The sequence below is a fragment of the Astatotilapia calliptera genome, chromosome 18 (genome assembly GCF_964374335.1).
Source record: "Astatotilapia calliptera chromosome 18, fAstCal68.1, whole genome shotgun sequence".
Classification (NCBI taxonomy): Eukaryota; Metazoa; Chordata; class Actinopteri; order Cichliformes; family Cichlidae; genus Astatotilapia; species Astatotilapia calliptera.
The window spans coordinates 24,955,944-24,978,306 of NC_137439.1; the positions used below are offsets into that span (position 1 = coordinate 24,955,944).

Here is a 22,363-nt window from a genome sequence, read left to right on the forward strand (position 1 = left end):
AGAACGATTTTGGCACTGGGGGACTCTTTTATCAAAAGATGAATCAGTGTTTTTGTTTGACCGTCATGCTTGACTGACATTAAAATTAATTTTTGAGGGAGGGGACGAGATCAGGAGGGACAAGGAGCTCGCGCACGCCTGTGTGTGTGTGCACGCGTGAATGCGTTGAGACAGTATGAGAAGCGGCTCTCTGACAGTCAGACCCAGTGCGGACAGAGATCTGGAGAGTGTGTGCTCTCGAAGCCGGGATATTAGTGCCTGCGGTGTCAGTGCCGTGTGAGTATGGGACATGTGCGCTCGGCTTCGTGCCTCGGCTATCTGAGTTTTGCTTGCAGGTCTCTAACTTGCTGCAGCTGCATCAAACAAAGTCTGTTCCCACAAACGGATAAAATCGATACCGCTTTGCTTTAGTATGACCTTGAACCCAAATCTTCGCAATGATTTGCATTTTGAGCCTGACAGATTTCTGCTTAAAGGGGGAAAAATTCGCTTTTGTGATTTTATTATCATCATCAGTATTTACACATTTTTATCCTCTCCAGCTGGCACTGGCATGTGACTCTTCTTGTACTTTTGTTCAGTGGACTGCTTAATTGGGTCTGTCTATTAGCCTGGAGGAGGTTTTAATAATGTAAAACAATAAGGCTGAAGTCAGTGCGGGTAAGCTGAAGCAGAGCGACTGTAAAGGGATACTTCGGCTCCCCACCAACAGGCTGTTGCGCATAGCGGCCGTGCGCCGTCTCATTAACGAGATCACTTTACAACCAGTCAAACAAATAGGTCATTATCCATCACTGCCTGCTCTGCCTGTATTCACCAGCCTCAAACCCGCAACTCTCATGTCTCACTTTATCCAAATTATGTATAATCAACTGATTTTAATTTATTTACTTATGATAATTTCAGTTAGTTTATGCTTTGAATATACAAACATCAACTTCTCAGGACACAAATCAAATTTCGGCTCCAAATGTATTTTAATGCCTTTAGAATATTGTAAATGGGAAAAAAACAAACAAAAAAGATGTCATTATACGTAAAATTTTCAAAATTACTTTAAACATGTTTACTTCATAAAAATATCAGTGAATATTATTACACCATATGCTTTTAATTTAGGCCGTATGTAGTTTAAGTCGACGTTACTCCACGAGCTACGTAAACATACATAGACTTCCTCTTCTGTGATTCAGCTGACGTCCGTTACAGTAAACTGAATTGAAGCGCAGTATGTGGTCTTCAGACGCATATCTACTCTTTGAGGGGAAGGTGGCTCCACTTTTGGTCACCTGCCCGGCGTCACCTGGTAAACGATACGGCTTCTCTGCGCATGCGTAATAGACTGCCAAAAATCCTAACACCGTATCGCCTGACAACCAATAGTGTTCCAATCTGTCCAGAGATAAAGTCAGAGCAACGCTGAGGGGACAGACGTGAAGGATTTCGGACCCGAGCAGCGCCGAGCTTTAAGACTGAAGAAAACTTCAACAACATGCCGAGATCTTTCCTGGTGAAAAGCAAAAGGGCCCACAGCTATCACCAGCACCGCTACTTCGACGATGACTACAGTAGACTGGACACTATTATGGCTGATGTGTGCGCAGGTGGGTGCATTTGTGCGTAATTACGCACGAAACTTGGGGAAGAAAAAGGAGTCGTCTTAGTGGGAATTCTGAAAATTCAAGTGCACAAATTCATAACTCCTTTCATTGATTATCCTCTTGTGCCAATATAGAAACAAAATCTCAAGCCGAGTTCGATTCCAATCTGGAGCAGGAAGACGTGAGGACCGGTGCTGACAGACTGTCCCCTGGGTCGCGGCTGAGGTCCCCGAGGTCTCTGTCCTCCAGCTCCCCGCTGAGCTGCGGAGGCAGCGCCTGTGACCGGTCCTCCGACTGTGATTTCTGGCGTCCCCCGTCCCCCTCGTCCTCACCAGGTCTGTTCTTATCAAGACAAAAATATCATCAGTTTGTGTCTAAAATTTAAAGAATTTTTCTCTTTCTCTTTTTAATCCTTCGTTTCATTTGGTGTTGGGTTCATGAGATGTCAAAACCTTTACGCATTTTCAACCCGACTTGTCCAACTATATTTGTGTATGATTAATTATTATTATTGTTGTTATTATTATTATTGTTGTTGTTTATTAAAGCAGAAATTATTTGGGCTATAAATTAAACATAAAAACTTTAAGGTTTTTGATGAAGTGATGAAGATACGAATAATTATATTTCATATCTTCTATTTCACATATAAAATATTTGGTGAAAGAATCAAAAGGACACTTGTGATTAGTGACCGGACACACGACCCAATAACGACTTAAAACTTTTGTTTTGTTCTGCTTTGACTTTTACGCACGGTATGGAGTCATGTCCAATAAAGTGCAGTGCATTTTCCAGGTGTCCATTTTTTTTTTTAATGCAGGACATTATTTGAAGTTTTTAAAGATATCCAAATTAACTTTCAGATTCTGAGAAATGCTCCACTCCTGCAGCGGAGGACGGTCACTCGAACATGCCAATCTTCCCGTACTCCTGGTCGGCATACTCAGGAACCGAGCTGAGACATCTGGTTCAGGGGTCTTATCACCACCACCTCCAGAGCCACAGGGAGTCCCAGTCACCTATAAGCATCTACAGGGGAGAGGACAGCGGCAGTGAGTCCCTTTATGTACAGCGGGGCCTCGCGGCCGGATGTTACCAGGGTTATTCTTCAACGGCCCAAATCTGCAGGATGCGGGACAGAGACGAGCTGTATCTGGATGCGAAGCAACAGGCCCGCGTGGCGGAAATCAAGTCTGAGAACGATTTCATCCGCGCAAACCTCGAGTCGAGTGGATCATACAAGTGCATTAAATGTTGCAAGGTAGGCGTTTCCCTAATTTCACTTAAAGTAATCATTTTCAGTTTTTTATTTTGTTCAGTTTTCCTTTTCGCTTCTTTAACATTTTCTCTATTGTTTTCCCTTCATTTTGGGTTTGATTTGGAATCATCCATGTGTTTTCCAAAGGTGTTCTCCACGCCTCACGGGCTGGAAGTTCACGTGCGGCGGTCGCACAGCGGCACGCGGCCGTTTGAGTGTGGGATATGCGGAAAAACCTTCGGACACGCAGTGAGCTTGGATCAGCACAGAGCGGTTCACTCGCAGGTATGGGCCTCCAAGCCGGAAATAAACCAGTGCACACGTCCCCTAAACCCGCTTTAGATCCACATCCTCGACATAAAGGCCACAGATGACATTTTCTTTTCCCACTACCAACCTCTCTGACTTGGCTTAAACTGCATTTCTACATTTAAATCTGATACTTCCAGGTTTCTCGACACTGACAGAATGCTGTATTTTACAGGAGAGGAGCTTCAGCTGTAAGATCTGCGGCAAAAGCTTCAAGCGCTCTTCAACCCTCTCTACGCACCTGCTCATCCATTCCGACACGCGGCCTTATCCGTGCCAGTACTGCGGGAAAAGGTTCCACCAAAAGTCAGACATGAAAAAACACACTTTCATTCACACAGGTGAGACGCTTTAGCAAGTCAAAGTAATCAAGACGTGCAAAAAAGAAAAATAAGACCTAACAGTTTCCCATTTTGTCCCTGCTTGCAGGTGAGAAGCCGCACAAGTGCCAGGTGTGCGGGAAGGCCTTCAGTCAGAGCTCCAACCTCATCACGCACAGCAGGAAACACACGGGCTTCAAGCCCTTCGGCTGTGACCTCTGCGGGAAAGGTTTCCAGAGGAAAGTGGATCTGAGGAGGCACAAAGAGACGCAGCACGGACTGAAATAAGCAGGAGTTAATCGAAACTTGTGGCGCTTTAAGTTTGCTGTAATTGGTTTATTTCCCCCCTACTTAGCCTAAGATACGCTGATTGTTTATTTATCTGTTGTGTTTTTATTATTATGAAAAAAAACTACTAAATAATTTCACAAGCTTTTATAAGCTTACCGTGCTGTTTTAGTCAGCCTTTTTAACGGATTAAATATTAACTTAAGGAGCGCAGTTGTCATTTTCCCCCCATATTTCTACATTTAATTACCGGTTAAACACATGTAGTTTTTATCCACAAACATCTACTCTACCGGCTAAACCCACCGTTCACCGGTCCACTCGTTTGACCCGTGAACAAACGAGAAGCTGTGCGCTCAGCCGTGCAGACCCATCAATCACGTCTCGGAGTTATATCTCAGATATTAAATAGCAGAAACGTTTCGCTGCATGCGCCACCTGGTCAAAACCAAATATTTTCAGACAAGCGCATTGCTGGCATACCCGTATAATAAATGATATTATGGCGCCATAAAACCTCCACGTAAAGGAAGTCGGGAGAAATAGCGCTGGTTTTATTGCAGGAGGAGCTCCTCTAGCAGCAGCAATAAGCAGCGTGCCCACATGGCGTTTTCACTCAGGGGAGAGAAAAAAAAGAAGCTGGGTGTGATTTATTTGGCCCCGCCTACGTTAAACATCCACAGCTTTAAAACTTCAAGGATCTGATTTGGGCATATCTCACCACAGATTGTGTGCGCAACACCAACAGTCTCCAACAACATGCAGGATAAAACACACAACTTCCTGCTACTACTACTACTACTACTATTATTATTATTATTATTATTGATACATTTATTTTGTGGAAACAGACAATCCAGAAAACAATAGAACAAACAAACAAACATTTGTCACACAGTCAAAGAGTGCAGTTTTATTGCTTTATCCGTATCCGTGTCAGTGCGCAGGGGATTTAAACAGCTGGACCAAATTCAGAAGGTCCTGCTCCTGCAGACCCAGCTCCACCATCAGCGTGTTCAAATACTCCACAGATGCCGAAGTCTTCAGGGCTTCTCGCACCAACGGAGACACCTCTGACAACCTGAAATGTGAAAAACCAACAAATTCAAACCAACTCAACACTAAATGGGCGACTTATCTTCCAACACAAACGCAACCCAGTTCTTCGAAATTACAAAAGGGATCTGTAAGCATTATAATGACTACCCTAAAAGTAAAAGACGACATGTTCAGCCTTCAATAGCGTGATGTGTAAAGTTAGCAGTCAGTTCTTATTTAAGCCATGTTCTCACACAGGCCTCTCTTCGCCAAGGTGCCGGTGCTATGAGAAAGCAGCGGTTGCTGACTCATACAGATAAAATTTGTTGAATAAAACGAACTCGAAAGTTTTATTTATAGAGTTTTTCCTCAGCAAAGTGATCGGGTCAAATAGAATTATTGCAGACCTGAGGCAGAAAAATATCCTGCTTTTTTTTATTCATGAAAGTGTTCTCTCACACACACACACACACACACACACACACACACACACACACACACACACACACACACACACACACACACACACACACACACACACACACACACACACACACACACACACACACACACACACACTTTAAAATCTGGCCATCGACTACATTTTTAGAGCTGTAAAGACGAGCTCTGAATGTCAAGCAGAAAGAGACCGACATGAGAGAATAGATTTTAAACACTTCACAGCGTATGTCTACAAAAAGAAAAAAGAAAATCACACAGCGCCTTGGGCCAACACTGTCGTGTATATTCATATGACACAAGCTGATACTGCCGTGTGGTCAATCCTACTTTCGTGAACATAATAATGCTCAGTCTCTGCTGAGTCACTGTAAAAGGAGTGTATGTTCAGCTTTGCTGTAGTGTGGGGGTTGCTGAGAGGCATACTGATAAGTGGCGTCTGTGCATATTATTATTAATCACACAGAAAACAAAATACAGCAAAAAAACAAAACTAGACGTCGGCTAAAGAGAAGTGGAAGCTTCCAGGCTGCTCAAAAGGACGCACATGCAGGGGGAACGTGTGCATGTCTGAAGGCCCATTAATGCTGAGAGACATAAACAGGTATGCTGCCATCAAGGTGCTGTTTTTCCCAGCAAGGCCTCGCTTGTGTCAGCAAAGCCACATATGCATGCACTATAACAGCATCGCTAACAAAAGAGCCTAAACTGGCTCATTTGGCCCATTATGAAACCAAATAAGGACAAAAGAGGCTCTGAATTGTTGAGTAGCTGAACGCCTAACAAATTTGACTTTCAGTGTTGCGTCATCAAAATGAGCATATATTTGTTTAAAAACAAACAAAAAACAACCGCTGTGCCTCACAGCAAGAAAGTCCTGGGTTCAAATCCACCGATCACGTGGGTGCTTCCTGTGCTCGTGTGGGTTGTTTCCACGAGCGCTCCGGGTTTCCTCCCACAATCCAACAAAATTCATGATCGGCTAAGTGGTGACTCAACATTTTACTGCAGGTACTAATGTGAGCGCGGATGCTTGTTGCCTCTGTGATGGACCGGCAACCGGCCCATCGTGGGTCTCTCACCCTACGACAGCTGGAGAGGCTCCAGTGTTTTACTGTCCACTGTTTTTGAAATAAATCAAAAGTAAATAATTATTGAATTTAAAAAAAAAAAAAAAAAAAAGTAAATAAATGTGTTTCTATTTGGGAAATGCCTTCAGTAACATGGAAAATTACACAGTGAGATTCATCTTTTATCAGGTTAGACGGTCAAAGTTTCCACCAATTTAAACGAGATGGACTTTATCTGTTCAACCACTTGCTCAATCTTAAGACCGCAGCTCAGACAAGTCATGAGTGACATGAAGCCAGATTCACAGTATCAGTACAAAAAACAGAGTATTTGTCAAGTTAGTGCAAGAATATTTCCCTCCAACACTAAACTCACTGTCTGTAGCCCTCTGTCATCTGTCTCCAACCTCCATCATCCTCCCCCACCCACGCCTCTCTACCTGCCCTTACCAGAAAGGAGGTACACTCCTGGTCAATCTCCGGTTCAGCCCAGGGTCTAGTGTTGCAGGGGGGGCATCCATTATTCAGCTGGGCTGAACAATAGCAGCCAGACTAGCTCCACAGCTGCCGTGCAGCAGACAGATAAGACAGCGCACCAAATTATTCATGATGGAGGAATGGAAGGATGGAAACCGATGAAATCATAGAGCACCAGTGTCACATCTGACCAATGAAAGGGTAATATTTACAAATGAATGTTGACTGTTCAGAAGTGGAGTCAGTACGTTCTTAAAATCAAATCTGGAAATGTATTACAACAACTGTCAGAATTAGAGATGGACACCGTTCCCAAAACCCCTCTGTGAACCCTTTGGAATTACCAGGATTTCTGCAGTGATTACTCATAAAAGGCGGCCTGAGCTTCATATAATTCACAATGTGACAAACACACTTTGTGAGTAATCAGTGCTGAAATCCTGGTAATTCCAAAGCATTCACTAACCTTTTTACCCTTTTATCTTTCTTTTTTTGCAACAGTAAAATCACTTCAGACCCCAGATGAGAAATCTTGGTTCTGTTTTACAAGTTGAATTTCATTCCCTTTATTTCCCTGAAAATTACACAACAGTTTCTGTCGGGCAGGTTTCAGAGGCCTCTTGGTGGCAGATCCCCTACAGTACCTAAAGCTGTGCAACACTTCTTTTAAAGTTCAAGACGACACACAGTGTGCCGTGATATTAAAGCAAACTGACCAGGAACCATTGAGGGAGTAATAAATCAGAATCAGCCGTCAGCGTCAGGTGAAAGGTTTCCCAGCCCGGGGCAATATAAAGGATACGCAGGAACTGTGTGCCTTCTGTCCTCCATCACGGATCTGGACAGAGGTAATCAGGTGCAGATAAGGCCATGAGGCGTCTCTGTGTACTTAGACGGGAGCAGCACGGAACTGTCCGTGAACTGCCAGCAACACAGACACACATACACACGAACACACACAGACCATATGGTAGGTGCCAAACTATGCCAAAGCACACAGCAGTCTATCAAATGCACCATGATGACTTCTTATTCTTTTCTTTCAATTTCAAACAGTGTTAAAAATGCAGATTGCTGTTGCATCTCTGATTTAAGCACCTCTTCATGCACCAGACTGGAAATAACATAATGTTAAATCCAGTATGTGTCTATATGGGTCATCTTCACCCAGTCATACGTTATAATGCTCATTTATTGCTTAGAAATCTGGTTCTTGCTTGTTTTACAAAAAAATAAAAAAATAAAAGAATAAATCTTATCATACACCAGCACAGTAAACTTTAAATACACACTTTTCTCATTGTCAAGGCACGCAAACATTTGCACACACGGGTAAAGACGGCCGACGTGGTCTATTTCCCGAGAAACTATGGTTCTTCATTTCCTTGCAATGTTTTTTTCTCTCCAATGTTCAACCGGGCTTGCTGAGGAGCAGCTCGACAGCTGACATTAAACTTAAACACGTGTGTACGTACACACACACACACACACACACACACACACACACACACACACACACACACACACACACACACACACACACACACACACACACACACACACACACACACACACACACACAGAGAAAACTTACAGATGCAGAAGCACCACAGCTATGAGGGTCCACTCTGGAGTTTTATGGATGATGTTTTTGTTGGTGAACCTGTGAACATAAAGCACCACTGTTAAGTACAGTGTGTGTGTGTGTGTGTGCGCGCGCGTGCGTGCGTGCACATTTTATGGAGGATGCACAGCAGTTCCAGTATCTCGCCCATCGACATTTCAGAATTCCGACTGGAGCAGCTGGACATCAAATCATAACCCGCTATATGTTCTGGGCCACAGTCACCATACATCTGTGTCCCTCTGCAGATAGTCTGCAGAAATGCTTCATTCTAGATATAAATAATAGAAATATAAATTGTGCACAGACCAAGAGCAACAACCAAAAACACTGCATGCAGCAATGATTTATGTCTTTCTGCCAGCGCTGTGTATTTTCTTTGGTTTGAGCCTCTTGTTATTGGGGCCTCTTGACAGCACAAAGACAATTCCCGGAAGCAGGGCCGTGGCGGTGTTGCTCCATAGCCTGATGTGCGTTTAAATCACAGACACAGTGATTTAACAGCAGGGCTGTTGAAAACATCCTAAGCAGCCAATGGCAATCCAGGGTGTGTCTAAGGCAGGAAATGCTCAATTCTGGCACAAGTTTAAACCCCCCCCCCCCCCTCCCCCTATTTTTTTCTTAAAACAGAGCTCTGTCATTCTTATAGAGAAACAGAAGCCATACTGCTATGCTGACTGAGTAAAAACAGCAAGCGTATATAATAATTCATTCTACCCAGTCCTGGTGTCATGCATGCTGGCATGTGTGGCACACTGTGAGATATATGACATTTCGTAATACTTATTTTGATGTGCAGGAGATTAAAACACTTTCTCAGAAAATAGACATAATTCTCTTTGAAGCAGACATTTAGCCCCATCACATGAAAAAAGTACAAGTTTTAAAGAGTCAATAAAACTACTGTTCGTCATACTTCATGTGTGCCTGTAGGGGGAAGCAGAGCTAAACAACTGTGTGTTGTGGAATTTAGATGAAATCAACTCATTAAATACACGTTAGACTCATTTCTTTGAGTTCTTCTGAAGAATAAGAGCGATTCCAAGAACATTCATGGCATGTTTTGCTCATGCAAGGAGATAAAAGAGGAGATCGAAATCACAACAGATAACTAATCAGTTAGTTTCCTGTTCTATGTAGCTTGATTTTCAGTGTTTCTCAGTAGATCCAATGTGGTGTGATAACAGTTAATTATGAATAGAGTCCAAATACAGAGTCGTTTTTACTGCTGTGTAGCATCTTTTTGGAAGAGGCATGTGTCTCATTCTTGTCTGACATGATACCCTAGCTGCTTAGTCTTGATCCTAATATTTTTCACATAATCGTGAAATGTCTCAGTTTAGACATCTGATATGTTTTCTATTCTTTGTATAATCAGTGTTTGTGAGATTTGGAAATGGTTGCATTCTGTTTTTATTTACATTTTACGCAGCATCCCAACATTTTTTGCAGCTGGGGTTGTATGGCATGGCTATAATAAATGCTCATAGTTGTGCAAAAGCTCACCAATTTGCAAAAGTGAAAGATTTAGGTTTATGACAAAGAGGGTAACGGGACACGTCTATATCCTGCAGCTGTTCAAAAGTAAACTGCCATTCAGTTACATACAAACAATCAAGTTTCACTATTATGTTTCTGAGCTTAATATGAACCCACAGAACAAGGCACAGTTTCAATGCTAGGTTTCCTTTCCTTAACATGAATTAAATTTAACAGCAATTTTTGACACATTTCTAGAGCTCATCCACTATAAACTCACACCTGCCTCGCCTCCCCTCTCCTGTGTGTGTGTGTGTGTGTGTGTGTGTGTGTGTGTGTGTGTGTGTGTGTGTGTGTGTGTGTCCCCTTTCTGGTGGCAGACTAGCAGACAGCACATATGAGACTGAGTGTGTAGTGTACTGACCTGAACGTCCGCACCAGGTTGTTCAGGTCGGTAGTGATGTCAATCATGGTGAGATGCAGTGGACCTACAATGTTTCTGAGGCTGCACAGCACAACCACAAGACAAGAGAGCAAAGAATTAAGATGAACTGATCATGAAAATCATGATTATGTGCAGCCATGTTAAACTGTGCAGCAGTGAGGTTCACGGGACCTTCACAGCTGTTGAAGAAAAACCAGGAAAAGAAATTAATAAAGCTCCGTGTGCCACATCCAAGAAATAAAGGACAAACACGCACCAGCTGGAGAGTTTCTCCACTGTGATTCGTTTCTGGATGAGGTTCTGAGCATGAGAGTCAACGAGCGGCAGGACCGGATCCTTGATGCTTTCCTGGACTGTCACCTGGTGTGGGGACGGTTTAAGAACAAAACTCACTCTGTGAGCTCACCTAATTTAAACTCAAACTCTTAAAGCAAGTCTTTTAATATGCACTTACCTGCTTTCTATTGGGCTCCTCTTTCTCGTCAGGCAGAATCCACGTGCCCTTATAAAATTCCCTGACCCGGAGCTCTAGATCCTGGGTCTCCCTCCGCAGCGTGTCATAGTTTGGAGCTGCAGCTGACGGCCTCTTCTTGTCCTCGCTGTTGTCGGCTGTCACCTCATCCTCAAGGTCATCTTCATCCAACTCCTCTTTGCCTTCTTCTTCTCTTACCTCGGCATAGGGAGAACCAAGGGAGTGATCGGAGCCGTACAGGAACGTTAACGTCTCATCGGTACACCACTCCTTCAATGTGTTTTTTAGGCAATCGAGCAGATTCATCCGTACAGAGTCAGGTTTGACTTCGGCGTGGTTCTTCAGTAGACCTCGCAGCCCAGCTGCCCCCCTCTTGCTCATACCCACCTGCGTGATGTTGAGCTCTTGCTGGCCGTGGCTGTTCTGATTAGTGGCAGGAATTTGTTTACTTTCTGTTGGAGGGTTTGAGCGAGGAACGCTGTGAGTTACCGTCTCCGATAAACTGCACACGCTCATCTCAGCTGTAGTCTCTTCCACACCAGAAAGCTCAGACAACTCTCTCTCTTGTGATGCCGCCTGGTCCGTATGTGTCACCTGCCGCTCTTTGGGTTTTTCAGCATCGGTAACTTCAGTTTTACGCACGTCTGCCTCTTTTCTTTCCTCATCTTCTATCATACTTCTCTGTTCCTCTGTATTCTGACTCTGAGGAGGTTCGATCTTTTCTTCATTCCCCTCTTTGGTGTTTATCTTTCTTGTTTCAGAATTCCTTTGTTGTCCTTTCTCATTCTCATCTGAGCATTTAGGCAGGTCACCCCAGTGGACCCGGGGTCTCTGCTGCTGAGAGACCACGCTGGAGACAAAGTCCTGCTCATGTTCGTCGTCACTGACATCACTGTGGCTGCCTCCAGCAGGATGATCCCGAGAGCCGTGAAGCTCCTTGTGCTGAGCAGCCACAGGGTTCTCGACGTCCTCCTCTTTTAGACACCTCTCAGACAGCATCACCTCCTCACCAGAGCTCCCACTGAATGCACACATGTAACCCTGGATCAGTCTTTCTATTTATAAGGCTAAATATGGAAAACTAAACACGAAACTTATTACGTACCGTTCTCCTTGCTTCAACAACTTAATTTCAGGAGGACTGAGAGAGAGAAAGGGAGCAAAGACATTATACAGAACATCACTGCATTCAACGATTAGATCAATCAGGTGATTTAGGACAGAGATGAGAAGCAGCACACACACACCTCTCATGTTGCCCAACCCAAAGAGGCGTCTTTGGTATTTGTAGCTCAAACGCTTTGGAGGCTTTGTAGCAGAAATTACTGCAAAAACACTAAAGACAAAAGAAGCAAAGACCAAAATGTGTCTTTAAGCGCATTCTGGCAAGTGTAAGAAACAAACAAAAAAAAACTATTTCATGTAGAAACACTCACCTTGCGCTCTGTGATGTCATACACTTTATTGGTCTTAGTAGAAATTTTGTATTGTTGAGATGGGATCTAGAAAGTGAACAGCACCACAGACTCAGTCATCACATATGAGACATGGAGATGTTTATTATTTGCAAACAAAATGCAATATCAGTGGCCTTACCTTGCCCAGTTTATTAGGACAGATGGGATAACCGCACAGCTTAGCAATAGACCTCTCCTCTACAGTATCTCTGTAATTAGCTGGGGTGATCATTTTGGCCTGTGAAGTAAAGAGAACTCGGTTACTTTGCAGCTTTTCTCTGGTTTAAATTTGTGTAAAATTAATATTGCTTGACATTTTAAATTATCTGAATATTGACAGAAAACCTGCATGTAATCTAAAGTCTGTCATCAGAAATGGAAAAAAAAGTGTGTGTTTACACAGCGTATCTCAGCTGCCATAGGGTGAGAGGCAGAGTCCACCCTAGACTGGTTGCCAGTCCATCACAAAGCTAACACACAGATACAGGCAACCATTCACAGCTCCGACCAGCTAACCAATTATGGATGCATTTGGTCTGTGACAGGAAGCCTGAGTATCTGGAGGGAATCCACACAGACACAGGGGGAACAAACTCCACACAGAAAGGCACTACAGAATGAGATTATGGGTTAGCGAGTTATGTCGAACTTGAAGTCAGAATTTTCTGTGCCACAAAAGTGTCTCTCTTTTCACCTGGCTACATCACCATGGTAACTAATGCCGGATACATTACGTTGTTTATTTTATCCTTCTAACCACTAGATGCCATGATTGACATTTTTCCACAGCATTAATATCTTGCGTTGTCTGTAACAGTTTTGCATTTTATTGTAATATTTTTGCTGTTCGTTAGAGACTTTTGACAGCATTTTATCCTTATAACCTTATAGAGTCTGATTAGACAGCATTCACAGGGATCATTCTGTGTGGAAGAAGAGTAGAATATGACATCCCGTAACAACAAGCCTAGTTAAAGAAAGGTGATAACCATCATAATGATGTCCATTATCTCCGACTGGGGTTTTAAGCTTTGTCAACAGCTAACGCAAACAAAGCCTGGCTGTAGTGAACTTAGCATACTCCTCAGGTCCTTGTTGCTGTGAGGCAATGGCACTGCTACCAGTGAGGCGGTGTATTCAAATTCCTAACAAGTCTAAATAGCATGCTAGAGCCAGGCTGCGTTATACTGGGCCAATAGCAAAACCTCAATCATAGGGATGTCATGGCAATTATAAACCCTGGAAACTGCAGATTGGGCCATGTTCTGAGACTGTGAGATTCTAATTAATCGTGGCAGACATGGTGTGTGAATAAAAGAGACGGGTTTAGTATGACAGAGGCTTGGCAGTGATGTAAGGGTAACAGGACCTGTGCGTGAGAGCAGTGAGGAAAGACTTCGTCTCCTGGTTTGCCTAAAGCTTGTGCCCTGTCTAAAGTCACCGGTGACACATACACAGTCCACTAGGAAGTCCTCAGCCACACTGTCGTCCAGGAGCCGCTCCACCACCTTCAAAGCTCTCTTCTCCAGCTCCAACTTCTCCCTCAGCTTCTCCTTCAGCTCCTCTCTCCTGACACAAAGCACACACGTGAAGAAGTGTCTGTGTTTACTCCACAACCAACAAATGTTTGGTAATGATTACTGGTGCAGCTGAAGCGTCCAGTAGAGATGTCCTGGTGGAGTAGGGGTTTCTCACCTTCTCGCTTCTTCCTCCGCGGCGAGTGCTTTGACACGTTTCCCACCTGCCTCACAAACAACAAAAAAAAATTGAATATACGAGTTAAACGAATCTCTGAAGGAAGAGATGTCGTTACTCTACCAACCAACCAACGGCTACACAAGCCAGCTGTGAGCGCTCTGAGATCCGTGTAACCCTCCACAACGCTGTAAACACCTCTCTAAAACCCGAGAAACAAAAAACAGGCTTTTAACGAACCCTTTTTGGAGCTCCCGCTCCTTCTTCTCTCATCCATCTCCATGCTGTTTCTGTTTTCTACACTTTCAACTTTGACCTGTGACGTATCTCCATCTACGGCAAGCCAGGGGGACAACTTCACGTTCGCGCGGTGCGTCCGTAGCGTGTAGTGTGTGTGTGCTTTTTTTTTTCACCGGGCTGTTTGTGGAAGTTGAGCTGAGGTACGTGTCCCCTTCACCTCGGTCCCGTTTGCGTCCACACCAACGGCTCTTTTCGTGGCGGTGAATTTGTTTGGCTAGCCACTGTTCGGCTAATTCGGAGCGGGGTTAGCATCCCTGCTGCTCTGCTGTGTTTACAGTCACACAGGCACAGAACTTAACCTCTGACACCTTTGGACCTGTTTTTTTTTATATACTTGAAGTTTCCCCTGTTTTTGAGGACTTCTGCATGAGGACAACACCCGTATGAAGACAGCAGGGATGGCTCTGGAGCAGCTCAGTGAGGTGGTCCAAAGATGTGTAAGTATTCAGTGGTACTTGTAACCCACATCCACTCCTTCATTCTGATATCAATTCCCTAAAAAGCATGTCGGCACAGCCACTGGCACCAACCTGGATGCTGGTATACAGCAGCAGTGTATAAATGCTCAGTTAGTGAAGACGGGAATAGAGGAGAAATCTTCAGTGGATCATGGGAAGTCCCTCAGCAGCCTGAGGTAGCAGCAAAACTAAGGGATGGTTCAGGGTCACCTGATCTAACTGTAAACTTGATCAAAAAGCCTAATCTTAAAAGCAGAGGGGGCGACTGTGTTCTGAACCCAAACCAGAGTGTAATATGCCAGGATTGTGTCTTTGAGATATTTGATAGAATATAATATTTAATAAGTAACTGTTTAAAATGTCTGTTTTCTCTATTTTTACCCACTTGTTTGTCTCTTTTTCATGCAGCAGGCTCTTCCAGACGACAGCTACACCACCGAGGATCACAACATCTTCACGGTTGCTGGGCAGACTTGTATCAAGGAGGGAAACAGCGTGCAGGTCCTCAGTATTGTGCTGGATGAAAAGAATCAGGTAACGTTTCTCAAAGTTGACACCAATCGCTGCTTCTCAGGTTTGTCACACACTCATCTGTGTAACTGTCTTCATCTGTGCAGGAGATTGTGAGATGCATGGGTTGGAACCTGCTGCCTCCGCTGATCCAGGTCCTGCTGAAGAAAGAAGACAAGAATCTTCCTCAGTGTCTGGCCATTTTTAACCACCTGCTGGAGGTCAGTGGTCAGGAGTGGACTTAAGATAAAACATCACTGATGAAAACTGGATGAATGTGGCATTGTAAGGGTGATCTTTGTGGTTGTTTTTGCAGACGTGCAGACCGAAAGAGCTGCTGATCGGCCTGTTGGAGCAGCTGGAGCAGGATGATCCTGATACAATAGCAGAGAGCCTCCATCTGCTCTTGAAGCCTTTACAGAAAGGTAAAGAATCTTTTTAGTCATCATGCTACTCTTCTTACTGGTTTTCTTCTTGTCTTACATACAGTCAGCTCCATAAATATTGGGACATCGACACAATTCTAACATTTTTGGCTCTATACACCACCACTATGGATTCCAAATGAAACGAATAAGATGTGCTTTAACTGCAGACTGTCAGCTCTCATTTGAGGGTATTTACATCCAAATCAGGTGAACAGTGTAGGAATTACGACAGTTTGCATAAGTGCCTCCCACTTGTTAAGGGACCAAAAGTAATGGGACAATTGGCTTCTCAGCTGTTCCATGGCCAGGTGTGTGTTATTCCCTCATTATCCCAATTACAATGAGCAGATAAAAGCTCCAGAGTTCATTTCAAGTGTGCTATTTGCCTTTGCAACCTGTTGCTGTCAACTGCCAAGAAGAGATCCAAAGAGCTGTCGCTATCAGTGAAGCAAGCCATCATTAGGCTGGAAAAAACAAAACAAACCCATCGGAGAGATAGCAAAAACATTAGGCGTGGCCAAAACAACTGTTTGGAACATTCTCAAAAAGAAGGAATGCACCGGTGAGCTCAGCAACACCAAAAGACCCGGTGTTCTGGGAATCCATCCTACCTACAAACCATCCTACCCGTTGTTTTTGCGCATGCGCACAACACGAAATGAAGTGCCAAACCATCCTACCTTTTTGAATGTGACCTACAAGCATACTTTAACAGCTAAAATTTAGTGGCAAATTGTCCTACCTTTGTTAATCTGAGCTAGAAGCATACTTTAACAGCTAAAATGAAGTGGCAAATCATTTTTCCTTTGTTAATAAGAGCTAGAGGCATACTCTGACAGGTAAAATGAAGTGGCAAGCCGTCCTAGCTTTATAATTATGAGCTAGAAACATACTCTGATGGGCAAAGGTAAGTGGCAAACCGTCATACCCACTTAAATTTGTGCTGGAATTACTCTGTGACAGCAGAAATGTGGATAAACTACTTACGGTAGGACGTTTTGCCAAAGTAGGATGCTTTGTCAGAACACCGGAAGACGGAAAACAACTATAGTGGATGACCGAAGGATCCTTTCCCTGGTGAAGAAAACACCCTTCACAACAGTTGGCCAGATCAAGAACACTCTCAAAGTCAAAAATCAATAGAAGACTCCACCAGTGTGAATACAGAGGGTTCACCGCAAGATGTAAACCATTGGTGAGCCCCAAAAACGGGAAGGCCAGATTAGAGTTTGCCAAACGACATCTAAAAAAAAGCCTTCACACTTCTGGAACAACATCCTATGGATAGATGAGACCGAGATCAATTTGTACCAGAGTTATGGGAAGAGAGGAGTATGGAGAAGGAAAGGAAGTGCTCATGATCCTAAGCATACCACCTCATCTGTGAAGCATGGTGCTGCAAGTGTCATGGCATGGGCATGTATGGCTGCCAGTGGAGCTGGTTCTCTTGTATTTATTGATGATGTGACTGCTGACAAAAGCAGTACAATGAATTCTGAAGTGTTTCGGGCAGTATTATCTGCTCATATATTCACCCAAGTGATTCAGAACTCATTAGACGGCGCTTCACAGTGCAGATGGAAAGCATACTGCAAAGGCAGAGTTTTTTGAAGGGAAAGAAGTGGACTGTTTTGCAATGGCCAAGTCAATCACCTGACCTGAATCCGACTGAGCATGCATTTCACTTGCCGAAGACAAAACTGAAGGGAAAATGCCCCAAGAACAAGCAGGAACTGAAGACTGTTGCATTAGAGGCCTGGCAGAGCATCACCAGGGATGAAACCCAGCGTCTGGTGATGTCTATGTGTTCCAGACTTCAGGCTGTGATTGACTGCAAAGGATTTGCAACCAAGTATTAAAAAGTGAAAGTTTGATTTATGGTTCTTATCCTGTCCCCTTACTTTTAGTCCGTTAACAAGTGGGAGGCACTTATGAAAACTGTTGTAATTTCTACACCGTTCACCTGATTTGGATGTAAATACCCTCAAATAAAAGCTGACAGTCTGCAGTTAAAGCACATCTTGTTTGTTTCATTTGGAATCCATTATGGTGGTGTATAGAGCCAAAAATGTTAGAATTGTGTCGATGTCCCAATATTTATGGAGCTGACTGTATATGTTGCATATTGCTGTTTGGGTGCTTTTTCTTGCTATTATTATTGTGATGTATTCTCTTTTTCTCGCTTCGAACAGTGCTCGTGCGCCTGGGCGGCCGTAAGGCGTCATCCTTGGGCATGGCGCTGTCGTCCGTGCTGGACCAGGTGGCCAAACTGCCTCTCCCTCACACCAAGGAGCAAGAGGAGGATGACGTCTTTTCGTTTTGCCGGTGCTGCACTGACATGATAGATTTCGTCAGACCTTTTGTTCAAGAAGTCAGGCATAACCTGCTGAATAATGTGATGCAGAGCGAGACTGCAAACAGGACCGTGGGCAGACAGGGGAAGGATAAAGAGGATGAGCTGCGGACAGAACTTCTGAAGTTGTGAGTGAAAAAAAATGCGTTTTCCAGCTCAGACTCACGTTTGATAGTCCGACGTAATGTCATAGAAAAGCGCTGCAGGGCTCTTGAAAACTGATGATGCTGAGGCTTCCTTTTTGTTTGTCTCCTCTTGAGCTGTATGAAGAGTCTGAGTCATCCTCTGTTGGAAGTACACCTCAAGGATCCTGACACGCTGGCTCTGTCCCCCCTCAGGACTTTTGCCACCGAGATTTTGGTAAACCCATTTTTCAAACGTGTAAATGGTGTCATTGCTGGTTTCTAATATGTCATCGGTTCGTCACGTACTTGCATATCGTGGTAATCGTGGTTTTCTGTGTCCTGCAGAACATCCTCGGTTCTATCGGGGAGTCCCTCAGCAGTCTCGTGCACCAGCCTCTTTTGAAGAGAAAGCAGGTTCCCGGCTTTCTCGAGGAGGTGGTGCGTTATCCTAAAGAGTCTTTGGCCAGCTTGGCTCATCTGGTGTTTGTCCATCACCTGGCTGCAGACACCTTCCCCACTGTTTTCAGGTATTTTGAAAACATATTTTTCTCCTGGGATGCACAATGTGGGATTATTCACACTTGGCTTGAAATGAATCTGTACTTGGGTGTTTCAGTAGTTCTACATTAACAAATACTGAAACATTTAAATAATGTTAATGCTCCCAACACTCCGTATTCTCTCTGCAGTCCCGTGTTCAGTCTTCGATGTAACATCGAGCACGTCTCTGTCCTCCTGTCCAGGTAACATGACATAATAATGTGTCGTGTTATAATCTTTGTTAGCGTTTTACAAAAGCTGTAAAATATGAATATGCACATTATACACACATATATAACACACACATATACCATAAGTGTCCACTTTAATGATCAACCTGTAATCAGTGATATCTATCTTTTATAGAACTGAGGAGTCCAAGCTTCAGAAAGGACTGGTAGGTGACATTTTTACTTATTTATTAGTTATTTATTACATAAATTATAATGACCTTAATCATCCAGGAGTCAATACGTGACTCCTGGATTTAATCCTATATATTTCCATGGTGCTATTTTAATTAAACACAACATGTTTAAAAGCTTATGAAAAGTTTTTCTTATGGTTTGATATGTACGGTCATCATCTTGGATGCTCATATTCAACATGGCCAAGTTTTCAAATAATGAGGTTAGCATTTGGAGAGGCTTTAGACTCTAAAACTTGAGGTTCCCCACATTTTTTCTTATAATAGCCAATCAGAAGAAGCCAAAGAAGAAAAAGAATGAGGCTGTAAGGGTCGTTACCTGCCAGTGTAAATGGTCACTGTGTTACTTAAATCTTCTTCTGCACATTAAAAGCAGTCATCAGTGTATGATGGATGTGCATCACACAGGAGCTGTATGAGAAAAGTCTGGTGCGAGTCGAGGACGGCAGTCTGCGTGCCGACCTGCTGGAGATTAAAACCTTCCTCACAGTCCCTCAGGTGAATGCAGTCGCTTCATTATAGACCTGTTGGGTCTACTGTTGTGTTTTGTGTGCGTCATATAATGTTATTAATGTCGGTGTTTAATTTCAGAACTTAATAAAGGTCATGACGATATGTCCAAAGCATGAACTGGTAAGTTTTTAATCAATTTTGATGTGTTTAAAATCTAATGTCAGATCATTTGGTTTGAAATCGGCTTTCATTTGTGTCACCTTCATCTCGTTTTTGGTACCTAGAATGAAACTTATCTTGGGACTCAATTTTGGCGATACTTCTTTTTGTCTTCAGAGAACTAAAGGACTGAAGGTTTTCCAGCTGAGCATTGATAAGTTCAACACTGAAGCCAAGTACAGATTCTTCCAGTGAGCTCCACCTTTCTTCCCTGAAAATTAATCAGAAATGTGTCTTTTCCACTTCCCACTGCAAGCGACCTGTGTCCTTGTTTCAGGTACATGTTGAAGACGAGTAACCACTCAGGAGTTGAAGGCTACATCATTAAAAATATCAAGAATCAGATAGACATTGCCCTGCAGGTGAAGATGTACATTAAAGGAAAAAATGGCAGTGTGGGCCATGTTTAAAATTTCTTGGGGGACCTAAAAGAATCTTTATCGCTCTGTCTCCAGCCAGGTAACAGTAACGTCTGGTTTGAAGGCATTCAGCTCATGCCTCTGCTGCGTAAGGTTCTTATTCTTCCAGATGGCCCAGAGACTGACCTCCTGCAGTACCTGGACAGGTCTGTGCACACACACTAATGCGGGTCACAGGAGTGTGACAGCCAGCCCCAACACGCACTGTTAAAAAGGATCATACACAGTTTAAAAGAAAGTATTACATTGTTTAATTTTGTTTCTTCCTGAGAAAATATGAGATGTTTAAATTTAATTGGACACTTCTGTGTAATCAAGAGGAATTTTATAAGTCTTTTTCTCGATAAGATTTTAAAAAACAAACATCCTTTGGTGCTTTTTATATTAAATTGTGCAATAAGTATAAACAAAGTAGTATTGCTGTTGATTTTATAGTTTTTAAAAAAGGCCAGTAAAATATACTCACTGGTCACTTATTAAATGCACTTAAGTTGCTGCCATGTGATTGACTGATTAGATATTTGAATTAATGAGCAGTTGAATCGGTGTGGCTGGTTGAGTGTACGTGTCGCCCTGATCAGAAGTCATTATTTAACAACAAAATCTCGGACTTTATGGACGAGAGTAGTTGAAAGTTTTGGAAATGTCTGGAAGGTAGATTAAGAAATAGCGCATGTGTGTGTTGATCTCTACAGAGTCATGGAGTCTCTAAATCTGCTGCGTTACCTGGTCATCAGAGACAAAGTGACAGAGAACCAGGTGAGTGCACTGTTGAGCTGAAAACACCAAAAATTACATTTTAAAACAAGCTGTTCACCTTCATGATGGCCTATAAGGGTATATAAGCTTTCTCTATCTGTGCTTTCTGATGCTGCTGAAGACCGGCATCTGGACAGAACTGTATAAAGTAGAAGATATGTTCATGAAGCCTCTTCGTGTTGGTGTGAACATGTCCAGGGCCCACTATGAAAGAGAGCTGCAGAACACAATGGAGGCCAAGAAGAGCAAGGCTAAAGGTCAGATCAGCAACACTTACTTTAATTTCCAGTTTTTTAGTACAACATAGAGACTCTATGCATGCACAGGAGGGGTTCTATTTTGTAGGTAGCTTGGCTTCATTTTTCTCAGGCTTCTTTTGTACTCGTCCCAACTCAAACGACTTCTTAATGGCACTTTTCAACATGTAGCATCATCAAAAGTGTTCAGAGGAGGCTTTCTGACAGCATTTGTTTCTTCACAGAAGAGTCTGTACTTTCTGTGTCTGTTGGTGGTGAGGAGCTGCCCAGCATGACACCAGAGTCACAGATTCAGGTGAGTAACACAGTCAGATATCATACTACGTATTTATGCGTGTGGGGATTAAGAAAGCACTGTGATGTTCCTGACTACATTTTCATTGGTCCTGCCAGGCTCTGCACTCTGCCCTGCACACGTTTGACATGATTGAGAGCGTGTTGGCACGGATAGAGGAACTCATCGAGGTGAAGGACAACCTGTAACCACACAAGCTCATCTCAAACAGAAAACTGTTACTTGTTTCAAAACAAAGTGCTAGTGCACTGCTGGTCTCTTTGTTTTACAGTGTAATTATAAAATGTTGCATACATTGTCAATTAGAAGTTTAAAAAAAGAAAAAGAAAAGGCAAGTTTGTATCAGCTCTGTAATAAACTTTCAAACTTTTGTACTTGCAGGTTAAATCAAGTGTTTTCATTTTTGGTGAAAGTGTAAAAAAGTTGTGGTTTGGTAAAAATAATTTGTAACCTTTGGAAGCTTCAGTTTCTCCTGCCGTCACAAAAATATCTCAAGTTCATGCAGCCTGTGTTGCCCAGAACACTCTAGCACAAAGAGATGCTATAGGTTATAAAGGTAAAAACAAAAAAAGACTCAGAAAAGTAGCTCACAAAACGATACATAAGTTTACAAAGTGCAAAAGGGTAAACACACTTAAAGTAATAAAATGTATCCCATGTAACAGAATTGTTTAAAATTAAGTCTATAGAATTTAGATTTAAGCAGTGATTCAAAGGAAGTCTGGCTCTGTGTGCTCGATCTTCTCAGGTAGGTCATTCCAGATGTGAGGGGGCCTGAAAAAGCAAAATCACCTACAGATTTAAATTCTTGCCTTTAGCACAGCC

General features: G+C 43.1%; 3 protein-coding genes and 1 long non-coding RNA gene across 10 annotated transcripts; 2 read left to right on the forward strand and 2 right to left on the reverse strand.

Moving 5' to 3' along the window:
* The first annotated feature begins 1,471 nt into the window (after positions 1-1,471).
* Positions 1,472-3,987, forward strand: gfi1aa (growth factor independent 1A transcription repressor a). The gene is made up of 6 exons (XM_026148975.2): positions 1,472-1,604; positions 1,736-1,936; positions 2,468-2,865; positions 3,010-3,147; positions 3,347-3,512; positions 3,601-3,987. Exons 1-6 carry the CDS (start codon positions 1,493-1,495, stop codon positions 3,777-3,779), a joined length of 1,194 nt encoding a protein of 397 aa, XP_026004760.1. The 5' UTR covers positions 1,472-1,492; the 3' UTR covers positions 3,780-3,987.
* LOC145421880 (uncharacterized) lies at positions 2,495-4,251 on the reverse strand. Of its 2 annotated transcripts, XR_013903255.1 has the most exons (4): positions 4,086-4,251; positions 3,574-3,740; positions 3,413-3,453; positions 2,495-2,633 (listed from the first exon to the last, which is right to left on the reverse strand). It is a non-coding gene; the product is annotated as an uncharacterized LOC145421880 (long non-coding RNA). The 2 variants fall into 2 exon arrangements; XR_013903256.1 differs by lacking the exon at positions 3,413-3,453 and having other exon boundaries at positions 2,498-2,633.
* Positions 4,252-4,665: 414 nt separating this feature from the next.
* On the reverse strand, positions 4,666-15,222 carry rpap2 (RNA polymerase II associated protein 2). Of its 3 annotated transcripts, none has more exons than XM_026148979.2 (12): positions 15,139-15,222; positions 13,996-14,041; positions 13,755-13,869; positions 12,440-12,538; positions 12,280-12,345; positions 12,091-12,179; positions 11,949-11,984; positions 10,826-11,864; positions 10,628-10,731; positions 10,351-10,431; positions 8,418-8,486; positions 4,666-4,860 (listed from the first exon to the last, which is right to left on the reverse strand). In XM_026148979.2, exons 1-12 carry the CDS (start codon positions 15,155-15,157, stop codon positions 4,716-4,718), a joined length of 1,908 nt encoding a protein of 635 aa, XP_026004764.2. In that variant the 5' UTR covers positions 15,158-15,222; the 3' UTR covers positions 4,666-4,715. The 3 variants fall into 3 exon arrangements, with proteins under 3 accessions (XP_026004764.2, XP_026004763.2, XP_080148939.1); XM_026148978.2 differs by lacking the exon at positions 15,139-15,222 and adding an exon at positions 14,236-14,322; XM_080292813.1 differs by lacking the exon at positions 15,139-15,222 and adding an exon at positions 14,123-14,141.
* glmna (glomulin, FKBP associated protein a) lies at positions 14,305-21,925 on the forward strand. Of its 4 annotated transcripts, none has more exons than XM_026148982.2 (19): positions 14,305-14,435; positions 14,636-14,732; positions 15,162-15,287; positions 15,371-15,484; positions 15,580-15,688; positions 17,884-18,172; positions 18,305-18,404; positions 18,515-18,696; positions 18,859-18,912; positions 19,076-19,106; positions 19,545-19,634; positions 19,728-19,769; positions 19,926-19,999; positions 20,086-20,170; positions 20,264-20,373; positions 20,923-20,986; positions 21,108-21,243; positions 21,468-21,538; positions 21,637-21,925. In XM_026148982.2, exons 2-19 carry the CDS (start codon positions 14,679-14,681, stop codon positions 21,724-21,726), a joined length of 1,821 nt encoding a protein of 606 aa, XP_026004767.2. In that variant the 5' UTR covers positions 14,305-14,435; positions 14,636-14,678; the 3' UTR covers positions 21,727-21,925. The 4 variants fall into 4 exon arrangements, with proteins under 4 accessions (XP_026004767.2, XP_080148941.1, XP_080148942.1 ...); XM_080292815.1 differs by having other exon boundaries at positions 15,165-15,287; XM_080292816.1 differs by lacking the exon at positions 14,305-14,435 and having other exon boundaries at positions 14,592-14,732.
* The last annotated feature ends 438 nt before the right edge of the window (positions 21,926-22,363 follow it).